The following is a 15,532-nucleotide window of genomic DNA, read 5'->3' as shown; positions in this document are numbered from 1 at the left end:
ATGGATCCGTCTACTGAAGGAAAAACTGAAAGAATCCGCCATATAGACTAGTTTATTTTCAAAATGAACAGTATATAAATTTACAAAGGTACAAAATCATATGCAACAGCAATTGATTATATCAAAAATGTTCTCTTATTCCTCTTTGGGAGGTTCTGAGATAATTGGATGAAACCGTTTTAATTTAGAACTTTGAGGATTAAGCCAAGCTGTCAAACTTTTTTGTTCCATTGCTGGAGAAAAACTGTCAGTGTTGGGCACCTCTATGAGTCTGGTATCATAGGGGCTGTATTTTAGGTTAAGGAGTCAATCAATTTCGAGGCATTTACTTGCAATCAATTCCAGTTACTTACAGTAACTTACCCGTTTAATAAGATACGCATACTACAACGATAACGATTTCATGGACTAATCTCAGTATGATGCATTTAAATATCAACAGCCTGACGAAAGATTAGTTGTAGGAAAGGATATTTCATGCAATTCCTCTTCCTGAAGTTGCACCACTGCTCTTTCGCGCCTGGCAACTGCATATGAGGGTATAGAAGATTGCCCAGTAGGTACCTGTGGCAGATTTAATTCCGTTATAGAAAAGAAACGGACCAAAACGACTAAGTTAAAATACATGATGTTAAATTGCAATGCAAGTTACATGACGAGTTTTTTGTTTTAAAAGACATCGACGCGTGTACTAATAAATGATTAATTTGTTGCAGGTGTGATTTTCCCTGTACATTGCCTGCTCAGCCGGCATTCCCCCGATGTAGAAGGACTTACAGTCTCGTATCACCCATTTCACCAGCCATACTGGCAGCGTCGTGCAATGGGAAAGGACAAAATTAAACCTGGAATTCCAGTCGCATTGTTCTATTATTCTGAGTGAAATGACGTAGTTGTTACTGTTATAAGTCTCTTTGCTGAAACCATACAGCTAATTGTTCTTGGTACCATTTCTTTAAGTTTTATTCCACCAACAACAATTTTCATACACCGCCGGCCAGTTACCCCAATGGATAGTGCGCTGGACTGTTGTGCGGGAGGTCGAGGGTTCGAGCCCCGGCCAGACCAACACTCAAGGTCTTAAAATAATTGAGAAGAATTTGCTACCTTTCTATAACATCAAGAAATGGTTAGATATTCTAGTCTTCTCGGATAGGGACGAATTAATGGAGATCCCGTCTCCTGCAGGGTTGGGGGTAGGAGACGTTAATTTCCCACGCACGAGATTACTGTGTGATGGATGTCCTCCCGTAGGGTGGAATGGGTGGGTTTACTGGGCCCGCAGTAATTGGTGCAAGCTGTTGCGGTGTTCCTGCCGGTTGGCGAAGCTAAATAAACTATTAGCTAAACTAAACTAAACTAAATATAACTATGGTATTTGCAATCATCTCAACTTAACAAGTTTTCATAACTCGTGTATAAGCAAAGCATTGGAAAGTGTGTAGGTATCCATATCCAAATTTTGTGGACGGAAAAAAAGGAAGGTATTCAACTTATTAGGATTAAGAGCGATCGTTAAATGTGGCGATCAATTGGGGAGGACTTTTGTGGGGATGACAGCTCAATTATGTTTCTTGGAATCACAGGATCATTAGCTTTGTCAGTAATTAATGTATATTCTAATTACACTCTGCACAGTATATCCACGAGTTCACCAGATTCACTTTGAATCATGTAAACAAAAAAATAACCTTAAAAATGATTTTTTGTGACTAACGGAAAGCAACAAGAATCTATTTGATCTCAGGGCAAGAGTTTTGATACCTGGCCAAGGGGGTAGTGGGATACCAATATACCTTATATTTTCCCCACAAGATACCAGTGTACCTTAAAATCGTAGAATGTGTGATACTTAATACCTAAAATTATTTTAAAACAGAATACTAAAATTCCTAAAATTCAGGAAAAAATAAATACTTTATACCTGAATTTTGACAAAAAAATACCAAAACCCCTGGCCGGGCTTGAGTTTTAAAGTTCTGGTTTGCGTTTATTGTCACAGCCTTCTTGCCATTCCCAATTTAATCTGATAATTTTTCATGATCATCCTTTAACGCCTATGAATGCACTACCTGATAGTAAGCATTAAAAAGATCCATATTAGCTCTCCCTTTGGTATTGAGTGATGTTGGAGGTCGGTGTAACTCAAATGATTCACTTGACAGCAGGGTTGGAGTGCTGGGGACACATTGGGGTCCAGTACTACCTGGTGGAAATGACTCTTCCTCTACTAAGTCACTTGAAGATGATATGTCATCTTTTTCATAGGAAGGAAGCCTTTACAGAAAGAAAATTGTGCTATGAGTAAAAGTACTTTGCATTTATGTCCTCACATACTGTCAATTACAAGTCAGCTACTAAGCATGCAAAGCTGTCTCCCTTCGTATTTTTTTTTTGCATTTTTTGAGTGTCAACGTCTCACAAGTGCAATGAGCATAAATTAAGCTTGACACTTAGATAAGGCGTAGAAATATTTTTTACCAGTTAAACTCTGCTTGTTTTCGTCTTAGATGAGCCACATGAGCCATCACATCAAAACCTTGCTGACTTTGACGCACACTTGGTTGATGTTTGGATTGTTTCCGTCTCTTTTTCTTAAGTTTAGAGGGGTGTGGAAGGCTCTCCCTCAATGTAACTCCAGTTATTGGCTTTTTACGATCATTCAGCCCAAGAGAACCTGATCTTGCTACAACCTTGCCACAAACCTAAACAGCAACATAAATTAATCGATAAGATCGATTATTTAATATTTTTAAGAGTCAGAAATGCTTTATTCCCTGGTGTGATCTAAAAAAAAAAAAAAAAAAAAAAATTCTGAACCAAGATGTGGTTTTGACTTTCTTCTGTAGTCTCCATGTTCTCTATTTCAGTGTGGTATCTTTTAAGGTTGTTTTTAGTGTAGCGTTTGAAAACAGCAACATATTTTTAATCTTAATGGGCATTGTTCAGAAAGCAAACGTTTGGACCCTTTTGAGCACGCTATAATCAGAATCGTGATGGTACTCTTTTCCTATCAGCTATTGAAATGTTACAATTTGCTGACTTTAACTTGATGTGAGAATTGAATTCCCACATCAAGTCACTTTTATTTATTTTTTCACAAGTATCTCACCCCAACTAGTGGCTGCATACAAGCATTCGTGCACTCACTGAAGAGGAGGAAAAAACATGTAAGAAACACTCTAGCTTAAGAGTTAATTTGTTGTGACAGGTTATACAAGTAAATATTTGTATATTAGGCATTTGAATATCAACAGGGAAAAGTTGGTTCCGCATTGGGCTAAAAGTAAAGCATATCAATTACGTCTTGAGTTAGCAGAAGCTACTTTTATCTAAGGATCTTTCAGGCGAAGAGCTCGGATTCACCGCAAATCTTACTAACTTATAAGAGGTAGATACCAATTCACGTGCGGAAACTTATCTTGATAAACCTTTAGTATTGACAGTTTTGCTGTTTGGGACGATCGACGAAGGTCACTTTGATTAACTTGCCTATTCCGATCAGTAGTTGATTTCCAAAGCAAATTTTCTATGAGGCCTCCACTGTCTGATGTTTCTTGTCTCCTGACAGTTTCTGAACTCCTGTAAAGACAAACGGCCTTAACCGACATCTACTCTGAAAAAATAATTGAAAACTCTGCATGGTACTTGCATATATTGTGGAACAAATCGTAAACTTGCCTTGCTGAGGGAATAATTGACAAGTTTGCCTTACAACCTTCGACAACCTCATCTTGACGAGGAAACGTTTGAGCTCCTGCCGCCGTTGGGATCATGAACAATATTAATCGGTGAATGTATAGTTTTACAAAATGATCGAAATGTATAAAAATATTTTCTTGAAAACTTTTTCTTTTTGTCGTAGGGTACGCGCACCGGGGCGGATGCAATTATTTTCCCGCGCGTTTTTTCGCGCCAATTTTCCAAAACCAAAACTCAATCCCCGCGCACGCAATCCAAAACATAAGGGATTGGGGAACAGTATCAACCGATCAACCCTCTTCTAAACTGTTAGACTCTAGATTTCCCCGATAGATTAATTTGTTTTAATCAATGAGTAACAAAACTAATGAGCTGGTCAACACTTTCGTTTTATTTTGAGGTCCATGAAAGGGTAATGTGTGGTCGCAGAAAGTAGGCTCAGTCCAAGTCCATTATTATTGTTTTCTCAGAGGATTACTTGTTGAGAACCATGTGTAATCACTGAAAACACTCCAGAGCTAAGAATTAAACCTTCTTCAACAACATGGGCGAGTTTATCGATTGGTGTTTCGGGGTTGAGCGTGGATTTACCCTCCTTATCCTAGGCTCAGAGTACTATCCAGAGAGTGTTAAAAGGGTGGTCAAGATCACGTTTCGCGGAAAATAAATTGGTCCTTTCACAATTCACGGTCACTGTTAATTACACTCGAAACTACAACCAAAATCACGGTTCACGACGAATTAAATACTTCTCTCTCATTTCACGGAGAATTATTTTGGAAAATCACTGTTCACGGCTACTAATGAAATCACAATTCACGAGGAAAAAAAAAAAAGAAGCCATTTCACGTTTCACGTGGAAAAAATAGGCCATTCATGATCACTAAATCATGAAAATACCCTTTACCACCCGCTTTCCACGTCGTCGTAAAGTGAACACGTCTCAAAGAATCTCCCATGCAATTTCTCTAACATCAACTGCGTTCTCTTCGAGCGGACTTACCAATTCGCTCACCTTGCTTTTGCTTCATCAATTCGCTTCATCAATTCGCTTCATCTTGCTTTTGCTTATTGCGTGACAGATTTCTATCGTGACAAAACTATGGCGTGAGAGTCTGGAACTAGCGCATGCCTTTATTCCAACGCTCTTGCATAACCAAAAATTTGGACTACGATCACGATTACAACAGGCAACTCGGAAGAGAAACTCCAAGTGCCACCTAAAAAACCACTAGAACACAAATCACAGTTCAAATGCTAAGAATTGGAACTCTTTCCAGGGCTCTAGGGAGACCTGTAAGTATTTCTCTATACGAAAAAGTCAATCATGTCAGAAAATTGATTTTGAAGAAGGATCGATATCGATAGTCATAACGAGTTCACGTAGCATGCCTACACGCAAATTAATTGTTTTTATTTATTTATATATCTTTTTTTTATGTTTTTAGTTCATAAAGATGCAGACCTAAAGGCAAATTTTGCATCGTAAAAATTGTATCGTTTACTCAGTAGGGACTTACCATAAGAAAATTTGATTTTAGAAGATCACTTCGTTGCGGGCTTGACTCGAAGATCGAGAGTCGTCTCAGTTATTGAATTAGATCTTGCTTATGTCTAAAGGATTAAAAATTTTGCAAAGTTTTCAGCACAGTTGTGTTACAAGTGAACGTACTGGTGAAGATCAAGGTACTCCTAATAAAAAAACAAACAAACAAAAAAAACAAGAACAACTAACTGTGATCGGGTGATTTTGATGCCTATTTAGTTCGTGTTTGTTTTGAGATGTCTATTGTGACCAACAATACGGATAGCAGTATTTAGTCCTTTGGCTCCCAAGAGTTGCTAGCATCTAGTCTCTCCTTACAATATCACCCTCAAATCGCACATTATAGTCACAAGATTAAAGGAACTGATCACCAACTCAAGAAACTCCAGATTGTTTAACACATTCCCCTTGTCAGTCCCTTTGGAAATTTACAGGGAACAGTATGGGGAATGTGCTTACTGATCATAGGGTGTAAAGAGTGAAGACTTAAATTTTGAATCAATGATTGTTGCTTTTCTTGTGTTGAATTTTCTATTTCTATTTCTGTTACTGAAATATAGGGAAGCTCTCTGCGATGTCTGGTTTCTGGCAGATGTGCATCCACTTTGGTTGTTGCTGAGCACAACAACAAGTCAGTTGTTCCCATTACTCTGCATGCAATCGCTGCTGCCAATAAACTTGGTGGTGAGGTATCAGCCCTAGTCGCTGGAACCAGCTGCGGAAAGGTTAGTAATTATATGTAAGTTATTTGATCTTTTAAAGAGATCTACAGCTATTGTGTATATATTAAATGGTGCCATTGCTTCCCTGCAGATTTTTAGTGTTCTGACATAATCAGGCTACTTGTAGACTTCTTATCAACAAATACTTGTGAACTAATTATAGAATCTTGTTTGGAGTTACTGTAGATTATGTTTCCTGTGCAGTTTAATCCTTTCTCTCCCTCTTCTTTTTTTTTTCTTTCTTATTTGATTACTGCATTTTACCAGCAATACTTCACTGACTGTATTTACATCTACATCTACATTTATTATCCTTAACACTTTTGTATCACAAGGATTTTGAAAAATAATAGTTACAATAAAATGATAATAATTACAAAAAAGGTATCAATTATGATCTAAATAAATAAGTAATTCATAAATAGAAATTCTATACATAATAATTAACAATTATTCCACGAGTGCGCATTGGATATGAGATGATAGATAGCCAACGAGGCGCATAGCGCCGAGTTGGCTATAATCATCTCATATCCAACAAGCGCGAGTGGAATAATTGTTTTATTAAAAACGCCCCAAGATATTAGACAAATCTTACCAAATCTTAAATTTTCTAGCTCCCTTTTAATTTTAACCCGACGCGCACGCTACCATATTTGTAGATTATGGTATATTGGCTCATATACCATAATGGCTAAGCCAATAAAAAGTCTTGAATTGCATTATCCAATGATCCAGTTTTTAATAATATATATTATTAAAAACTGGATCATTGGATAATGCAATTCAAGACTTTTTATTGGCTTAGCCATTATGGTATATGAGCCAATATACCATAATCTACAAATATGGTAAGCGCTCGCATTAGCTTAGACTTAAAAGGGAGCTAAAAATTTAGTGAAATTTGATATTGAATTTAACGTTTTTAATAAAACAATTATTCCACTCGCGCTTGTTGGATATGAGATAATTATAGCTAACTCGGAGCTATGCGCCTTGTTGGCTATCTATCATCTCATATCCAGCACACGCTTGTGGAATAATTGTTAAATATCATTATGATATATATATATATAGTTCAATAAATTTATAAAAGGGGTCACATATTAGGTTTAATTTGATCTAAGAAATTCTGATACTTTACATTTAAATACATTTAGAGATGGGGCCATAATGATTTGGTCATTTAGATAGTTCCACTCATGGATGGTCCTTGGATAGAAGCTATTGTTATAACAATTAGGGCCAGTAGGTAATTGGGTGTTTAATAAAAATTACTAATAGCACCATAACATAGAATACGACCTTTACATACATGTGTAACAAAACTATGTAACTAGAAATACTACAATGCTTACAAACTATTTATACAATGTCCCCCATTTTATTACACATTAAAAGAAAACAGTTATTTATAGCACGTACTGTACATGTATATTACTAACATTTACATATGAATAAAGGCTGATAGTTTCGAAAGAAACTGTTTGGGGCTGCATCGGTGGGAGTAATGAAGTAATTTAGATATATCAACAAAGTTGAAATGGTAAATTGGCCACTGTAACGATTACAAAAGCTGACATTTTGAGCATTAGCTCTTCGTTGGAGCGAAGGGCTAACGCTCGAAACGTCAGCTTTTGTAATCATTACCGGCCAATTTACCATTTCAACTTTAAACAACAAACATATGAAATACATATATATGAACTGCGGTTATGAAACGTATATGTGCACGATCCTTCGCAGTAAAGCACTATTTAAGCAATAGTGAAAATCAGACCTGAAAAAAATTCAGGCCTGTACGGGATTCGAACCACTGACCTCTGCGATACTAGTGCAGCGCTCTACCAATTGAGCTAACAAGCCAACTGGGAGCAGGCCATCAAATTAATTCAAAGTAAACCTGTAGATGATAAATCAAACAACAAACATATGAAATACATATATATGAACTGCGGTTATGAAATGTATATGTGCACGATCCTTCGCAGTAAAGCACTATTTAAGCAATAGTGAAAATCAGACCTGAAAAAAATTCAGGCCTGTACGGGAATTTTTTTCAGGTCTGATTTTCACTATTGCTTAAATAGTGCTTTACTGCGAAGGATCGTGCACATATACGTTTCATAACTGCAGTTCATATATATGTATTTCATATGTTTGTTGTTTGATTTATTATCTACAGGTTTATGTCGAATTAATTTGATGGCCTGCTCCTAGTTGGCTTGTTAGCTCAATTGGTAGAGCGCTGCACTAGCATCGCAGAGGTCAGTGGTTCGAATCCCGTACAGGCCTGAATTTTTTTATATATGTATTTCATATGTTTGTTGTTTGATTTATCATCTACGGGTTTATGTCGAATTAATTTGATGGCCTGCTCCCAGTTGGCTTGTTAGCTCAATTGGTAGAGCGCTGCACTAGTATTGCAGAGGTCAGTGGTTCGAATCCCGTACAGGCCTGAATTTTTTTCAGGTCTGATTTTCACTATTGCTTAAATAGTGCTTTACTGTGAAGGATCGTGCACATATACATTTCAACTTTGTTGATATATCTAAATTATAACATTTACATAGCTTTCAAACACAATTAACAGAGCACTAAAAACAAAGGAAATCAAAAACATAGTACAGCACAGCACTACAACTATAAATTGAATGACTGCCTGCAGATTCTACAAAATTATTGGTATGTTCTGTATCCTTCCAAGGTTGTTGAAGAGCTGAGTCAAGTGGAGGGATTGAGCAAGATTTTAGTAGCTGAACATGAAGCATACAAAGGCTTCTTACCAGGTAACTAGGGGGAATTTTTGAAATGAAAAGCTTTACTTTTATCAAAGCTTCATAGTGCTGTTTGTATTGACTAGATAAGTGGGTCCAGTAAGTGCAGAATTTTATTTCACCTGGAGTGCACATTCAGTTGTACACTGTGTACACTGTAATTATTGTCAGGCTTTAAGTGTGCCAGAGAACTTCATAGTTACATAATTATAAAAATGCTTCTGTCTCAATGTTGCTTGAAATCTTCATGATTTGTAATGTTAGAGTAAAGTGCACCCTTTATCTTTATACAGAGGTTTTAGCTCCACTTGTTGTTGGAACTCATAAGCAGTTCAACTTTTCTCACATTACTGCTGGTGCAACAGCGATGGGAAAGGTACAGTTTCATACTATTGTATTTTAATTAAAAGAAAAGGCAAGAGACTGATTTCACCTAGGTTAGATCACATTGTCCATGATTGAACATGCTTATCCCACAGTGGTAACAGTTATCTTTTCTACCCTGCTAATCTTTTCTCACAGTCTTAAAATATTTTTTTTTCTTTTTTTTGTTTTTTTTTTTCTCCTTTATTCCCCAGAATGTTCTTCCTCGTGTGGCTGCATTGTTGGATGTGGCTCAATTGCAGGACGTGACAGAGATTCAGTCAGAGGACACATTTGTGCGAACAATTTATGCAGGTACATGGTTGTATTGTTTGTTTGACCTCTAGATCTTAGACTCACTTTACAGCTAACTTTGCCTTGAAGCATATATCTTGTTTAGGTAAATTTTACACTACATAGACTCGTTGCTTTTTCAAGCCGAATAGTAATTTGTTTTACACAGCAATGTAATATAAAGGAAACTTATAGCACTGAATAACAAAGACACATAAGTTGTGCATTTTTTTTTTCTGTGCATGTAAAAACATTGTATATAATGTGCATCTGACTACCCTGTGTCTGAGTGTATGAAATGCATCTGGGTAATCTTGTCTCTCTCTCTCTAAAGGTGATGCCTATATTGTAAACCATGCAATTATTTTCTTTTCTGTGTGTGTGTGTGTGCTAGGCAATGCTGTTTTGACATGCAAAAGCAATGATAGTGTGAAAGTGTTTACCATCAGAGGAACTGCCTTTGAAGCTGCCAAAGCTTCTGGTGGGGGAGTTGCAAGTGAAAATGGTAATGAGCTACATTTAGGCCATTTTAAATTCATAAATTGTTGTTGTTTTTTTTTTTGTACTGATATACCTAAATGTTGCCTTGTCAATGACTAGATGCTAGTAATTAAGTGAAGTGGAATTAGTACATGAACATGTAGGTTCTACTGGGCTTTTTCTTGTTAGTAGTAGGGGACATGGAGTCCCAGTACTTATTGTGCTAGACTCTGGGTGGAGAGGTGCTCTACAGCTCCATGCCAAAACTCTATAATCTCACAGGGACTCACTTCACCAAGTAGTATGAAGTGGCACTGACAAGCTCTCAGGAGAACCTGATGAAAATGTTGGGTTAAGCTGAGATGGACTAGCATTCCATCCAGGGGGGAGTACCGGTAGTAATGCTCTAAGTCACATTATGCTACAGAAACTAGAATAATATCTGGCCAGATGAGTCACTTGGTCCAAGTGCTTACTTGACCTATTGGTTATTGAGTAGCAGTATACAGCTGACCTTGTTGTTTACATTCCCCACAGCACCTACTGCAGAAACAGGCAATGATCTGTCATCATGGGTTGGGGAGGAGTTGAATGTTAGTGACAGACCAGAGTTGACAAGTGCCAAGGTTGTGGTATCTGGAGGCAAGTGTCTAGTTGTGTTTTACATCCAGGTGGTGTTGTACATTATTTTATTTGCATGATGGCTTGGTTAATAATTCATTTTCAAACAGTGTCTGGGATTTAAAAGAAGTTGTATATATTTTTTATTTATATTTTAAGTTGATAACAAGACCCCACAAGTCTCTGGTTTTAAATATTTATCATGTTTAAATAAAGATGTATTATTATTATTGTTATTAACTCTATTATTATTATTATTATTATTATTATTAAACTTTGCAATGGAGAAAAATAGTGGCTATTATGGGTACACGTCATTTCATAAATGGTAATTTCTTTCAGGTAGGGGAATGAAGAACGGAGAGAACTTTGAAATGCTCTATAAACTGGCTGAAAAAATGAATGCTGCTGGTAGGTTAAGTGAATGTTTTGCAAGTAAATCTTAAGTTGTTAATGTTTCAATGTGGCATTACAGTTTATTGCCCAGTAGGGATACGAGTTACATGTATGTTGATAGAAATTCTTTTTTTGGTGCAGTGGGTGCCTCCAGAGCAGCTGTTGATGCTGGATATGTACCTAATGACATGCAAGTTGGACAGACAGGCAAAATGGTTGCCCCAGTAAGTCAACTGTGGAAACTGCCTGTAAATGCTGTTGTCAGTTTAGTGATGTAACAAATGATATGTAGTCCAGAGGACTAATTTATACCTTGATGAATGATTATTGTTCACTGTGTCACTGCATTGTTTATGTGTATTTCTATCATGTGTTTTACAGGAACTGTACATAGCTGTGGGTATTTCTGGTGCCATCCAGCACTTAGCTGGCATGAAAGACAGTAAGGTGAAAGACCACTGTTTTTGTTTTTTTTGTGACATGTAGGTTTGAATAACTATTCTGTTGTAAGTATTTGCAAACTTACCACTGCGAACCTTTTTTTTTTTTTTTTTAACCATAGACTATTGTTGCAATCAACAAGGACCCAGAGGCCCCAATTTTTCAAGGTTGGTAATAGTTATGTTGACACATGCTCTAGTATGATACCTACAGTAGCAATAATTTTTACCAAAATCCCTTTTTTATAGCAATTCTAGTATAGTAGAACAATAGACTCATTGTTACTCCAAGGTGAAGCCATCTGCAGATTACTGCCCTTTGGTGATACATTGTAGATGTCTCCCTTAGTTTCAGCAGGTGCACTCCTTCTCTGAGTTTTCTTTTTTTGATGCATTGTAGCCCTCCAGTTTGCCTCCACTGATTGGGTGTGGCTTACTTTGGTATTCTTGTGCAGTATCTTACTTTGGTATTCTTGTGCAGTATAAGCTTCTGACCTAACCTACAGTAGTTTCTGTATCAATCTCTTCTTGCACTACATTTCCTGCCCCATTTATTTTTAACTTTTAAGTCCTAATTTGTACTTTGCTTTTTATCAGTTGCTGACTATGGTTTAGTGGCAGATTTATTTAAGGTATGGACAGGTTTATGAGATCACAATACTGTACTGTCAATTCATCCACCGTTGTGCAACATATCCAACTGTGTTCATAAGTCAACTGTGTAAAGCAGGGCACAGGGCAGGCTGGTATACTGTGCATTGTCACATTCACACCCACCAAACAAAAATTAAGAACCTAATTTAGAACCTAGGTAGTCTAATTTCACAGAATATACCATTTATTTGAGAATCTACAGAGGCTAACTCGAAAAAACCGGGGTTCTTACATGAGGGGTTTTACTGCACAATAGACAGAGTGTAGCTTTCGTTTTTCGTTTGGGGTGGGGGAGGGTTTTCAACTAGGAACCACTCAAATGTTACCATCATTATTTCAACAGGCGGTTCCTGAACTAACGGACAAGATTTGATTGGATAAATGACATTTTTGTAAACCGGAAAACCCTGGCACTGTACAGCTCTATGAAAAACACTGGACCGATAACGATGATGCCCATTGCATTTTTCAAACTTAAGTGGTTGACTGGATGTAAGCTAAGGCTTAGTGTTTGTTTTGGAGAATAAAATATTGACTCTGTTGCCTTGTGTGGGTTTCTTCTAAATACCCGCGGCCTCGGCCCCAGGGAAGGACGGTCAGCACAATGCAATTTGGCTCTAAGTCGATCAAACTATCATAGGCCCAATTAAATTGATCTCATGTTATTTTCATAGAACGAACAACCTAACACCCCGATGTAAGATAAACAACAACTTGCTGTCATCATTTCTTGATGTTTTACCAACATTTTAGTGTTATTAGTTCGGTGCATCGAACCAGCTTGTCAAAATATTTACTCTTCAGATGGCGCGGACTTGGAAAGCACTTAACGCGCATTCAAGCTCTTATGCTCGACTGCTTACGGTCAACGCAGTTTGGCTACGCGAACAGCAGCACCCCTGAGAGCCCAAACTAGCAGTCTCTGTCGCTTTTCATTAAGATTGTCAACGTCAGCGAAGAGGTGTCACTTTAAGCTTGTCAAGATGAATCGGATTTTGCCCAGACTAAGTTAAGATCTCTTGTCTGACCTTATCTGTTAGCCCGGGTCTGTTACCAACTTACTTGCGGAAAGAACCTTTTCACACAGCACGCGCTCGAAATAACACTGACGTGGTAAGGGTAAAGTTCACTACTCCATGCATTGTGATTGGCAGTGAGCCACACGTAGGTTAAAGTTGATCTTGCGTCACAGAGAGGGTTTTGAATATTTACCCCTCGAACTTTAGCTCGGCGAACCACAGAAGGTCCCGCTTGGCATGAAAGAGGAACCATGGCGATTTTCCTAAAGGACCTTTTGGTGGAACCTGTCTCTACAGATTGGCTGAAATTTGCTGTCATTTCAAATTCACTCTGTATGTTGTGAATTTGGTAGGACAAATCCCGGGAGCTAAGATTTTACAAGAAAATATACTCCTAAAAGAGGCATCAGAAGATTGAGGTTAGTCGCGAGATTAGCAAAGACGACCAAAGACAGATGTCCAAGGATTTTGTTTTTCAACAAACACGCATTTTAACTGACGATCTTCCTCTTTCAGGCTTGAACAGGAAAAGAAATGTCTTCGGTTCCAATCAGTACAGCCTACGTCGAGCGAATGCGTACAAGTGCAGCGAAGGATGGTAACAAAAGGGGATCTTTAAAACAAGGAAAAGTTGCCGCAACGGAAGATAGTCGTGGCGCGACGGAGCCTTACTTCAATCATTATCCTGTGGATGCGCAAATGAAGTGGGAAGCCACAAAGATATTGTTTTCGTTTATGTCATGAACAGGGCTTGGATGTGACTACGGATCGAAAGGTAGCTTTCATATAAAAACATTCTGACGATCTCTGAAGAGGACCGGACCACTTAAATATGAATGTGGCGAGAAAAAAACATCGGATCAATTACTTTATTTTTATTTCAAAAACTGAAAATATGGTGTCTTAGGCAATACAAGGGCGAAAGAATGAGGAACTAAATTTGTGAACTTAACTGTTACCACAAGGGACAACTCAAAATTTCGTTCGTCTTAATCCAATTTTATCGCGGCTTGTAAACATGTATTGGTCACGAAATGGGAAAGATTTGCATTCGTTAATTACCGCGATCTTCGGCTGGGAGTCTTCGGCAGTGATATTAACCCAAATTTCTCGCAGTTTGTAAACATTTATTGATCACAGAATGGGAAAGATTTGAATCCCCTGCTTAATTTGTGTCTGCGAAATATTGGTCAGGGTGTTCGTGTTGGGATCCTTAAGAATTTGAATAAAATTTCTCGGTCTGTGTAACAGAGTTTTCCGGTTTTTCTTTTACATATAATCATGTGGGAGAGGCGAGTCACGAACGCAATTTTTTGTCGAAAGGAGAGTCAAACAGAAATGAATGTTATCTTTGCAAAAACGTAATTGTCTTAAGAAGACTGCTTTGTACACATATTCAGATATCACGCATGGTTTTTTACTCTTCATCAAGGTTAGAATTTTTGTTGTATGGTAGAAAACGAAAAAAAAAGCGATGAACGAAAACGAAAAAAAAAGCGATTAAGAATACGTTCCGTTTTAAAGAGAGGCTCACCAGTAGCTAAGGAAAATTTGTTACACGCAGTTAGGTTTATATACGATAGGAACCGCATTTTCTCCCAAACTAGAAATGGGTGAATATTTTCGTCGAATGTTTTAACTGATCCACCATCCAAAACGAAATTTTATAAGCTGTAGTTATTGAATAAACCGTAGTTAATATATATCGTGTTTTTACATTTTGATTGCACATTTATTTCGTGTAATATTTGTGCGGTTATGACCTTTTTCTTTCGGAGTATTTTTTTTTTTTTGTAGGTAGCAATCTTTCTCTCTTAAAATAAACCAAGTTGCGTCAGGTTATGATGTTATTTTGTTTGAATCCGTGATCCCTCATTTATCCAGTGACCCATATGATACCATAAGAGGAAATCTGCTGGCAGTGGGGTTGCTTGTTTGGTGCGCTGAATGAAAGTTACTCGTTAAAACACGACCATAAAACAGAATTGCTAATTTGAATTAATAAAGCAAAGAATCTTTCAATCTTAGTGCAAAAAGTATTTGTCACTCCAGTTTCGTTACCTGTAGAATTTGACAGCAATTCACATGCAAATTTTTTAAGCAGTTTTCATTTACGTTTCTTGCAAGCATTCTGTTTCCCTGTGGTTTGTTTTTGAGACGCAAATCTTGATTACTAACGATCTATTTTTCTAATGGGTAAAGACAGTGTAGTTCTTGTGACAAAAACTATCCAAATGTTTCCAGTAACGTATATTGGAAGCGAAAGTCTTTTTTACAAAACTCAGTTTTGTGTACACAGGTTTAATTTCAAAGGAAACTACAAAGGAAACTGAACAAACAAGGAGGAGCCCAGCCGGACTCGTACCCAGGTGTATCTCTACTTAAACAATATAGTGTTTTTGTCGAGGAACTATCGGCTGATAGTTGCCCCGCGGAAATTTGATGTTCTTAAAACAAATATTTTCCCGAGAAGCGAAGCTTCGAGGGCAAATATGTTAGTTTTAAGAACATCAAATTT

General features: G+C 37.4%; 2 protein-coding genes across 3 annotated transcripts; one reads left to right on the top strand and one right to left on the bottom strand.

Moving 5' to 3' along the window:
* Positions 1 to 36: 36 nt before the first annotated feature.
* LOC111325329 (uncharacterized) lies at positions 37 to 3,474 on the bottom strand. Its single transcript, XM_022929137.2, has 5 exons — positions 3,113 to 3,474; positions 2,482 to 2,705; positions 2,073 to 2,277; positions 475 to 564; positions 37 to 288 (listed from the first exon to the last, which is right to left on the bottom strand). Exons 1-5 carry the CDS (start codon positions 3,128 to 3,130, stop codon positions 136 to 138), a joined length of 690 nt encoding a protein of 229 aa, XP_022784872.1. The 5' UTR covers positions 3,131 to 3,474; the 3' UTR covers positions 37 to 135.
* A 1,365-nt stretch (positions 3,475 to 4,839) lies between these two features.
* Positions 4,840 to 12,537, top strand: LOC111325378 (electron transfer flavoprotein subunit alpha, mitochondrial). Of its 2 annotated transcripts, none has more exons than XM_022929192.2 (13): positions 4,840 to 4,998; positions 5,809 to 5,973; positions 8,678 to 8,759; positions 9,041 to 9,123; positions 9,326 to 9,425; positions 9,799 to 9,909; positions 10,422 to 10,526; positions 10,848 to 10,916; positions 11,043 to 11,125; positions 11,283 to 11,348; positions 11,464 to 11,509; positions 11,939 to 11,973; positions 12,339 to 12,537. In XM_022929192.2, the coding sequence occupies exons 1-13, from the start codon at positions 4,957 to 4,959 to the stop codon at positions 12,366 to 12,368; spliced, it is 1,017 nt and encodes a 338-aa protein (XP_022784927.1). In that variant the 5' UTR covers positions 4,840 to 4,956; the 3' UTR covers positions 12,369 to 12,537. The 2 variants fall into 2 exon arrangements, with proteins under 2 accessions (XP_022784927.1, XP_088612574.1); XM_088756448.1 differs by having other exon boundaries at positions 10,422 to 10,530; positions 10,852 to 10,916.
* Positions 12,538 to 15,532: the final 2,995 nt, after the last annotated feature.

Source organism: Stylophora pistillata, chromosome 4, assembly GCF_964205215.1.
Source record: "Stylophora pistillata chromosome 4, jaStyPist1.2, whole genome shotgun sequence".
Lineage (NCBI taxonomy): Eukaryota > Metazoa > Cnidaria > Anthozoa > Scleractinia > Pocilloporidae > Stylophora > Stylophora pistillata.
The sequence above is the reverse complement of the archived record's forward strand: the minus strand, read 5'-3'. Positions and strand labels throughout refer to the sequence as shown.

Bases quoted from the DNA above. Each gene is read 5' to 3' on its own strand.
- LOC111325329 (XM_022929137.2), bottom strand. The intron at 565-2,072 runs GTAGTGCATTCA...AATCTGCCACAG, and splicing joins TTTTTAATGCTTACTATCAG to GTACCTACTGGGCAATCTTC. The intron at 289-474 runs ATATCCTTTCCT...AACCTAAAATAC, and splicing joins AGGAAGAGGAATTGCATGAA to AGCCCCTATGATACCAGACT.
- LOC111325378 (XM_022929192.2), top strand. From the start codon at position 4,957: ATGCTAAGAATTGGAACTCTTTCCAGGGCTCTAGGGAGACCT. The intron at 10,527-10,847 runs GCAAGTGTCTAG...AATTTCTTTCAG, and splicing joins CAAGGTTGTGGTATCTGGAG to GTAGGGGAATGAAGAACGGA. The intron at 10,917-11,042 runs GTAGGTTAAGTG...TTTTTGGTGCAG, and splicing joins TGAAAAAATGAATGCTGCTG to TGGGTGCCTCCAGAGCAGCT.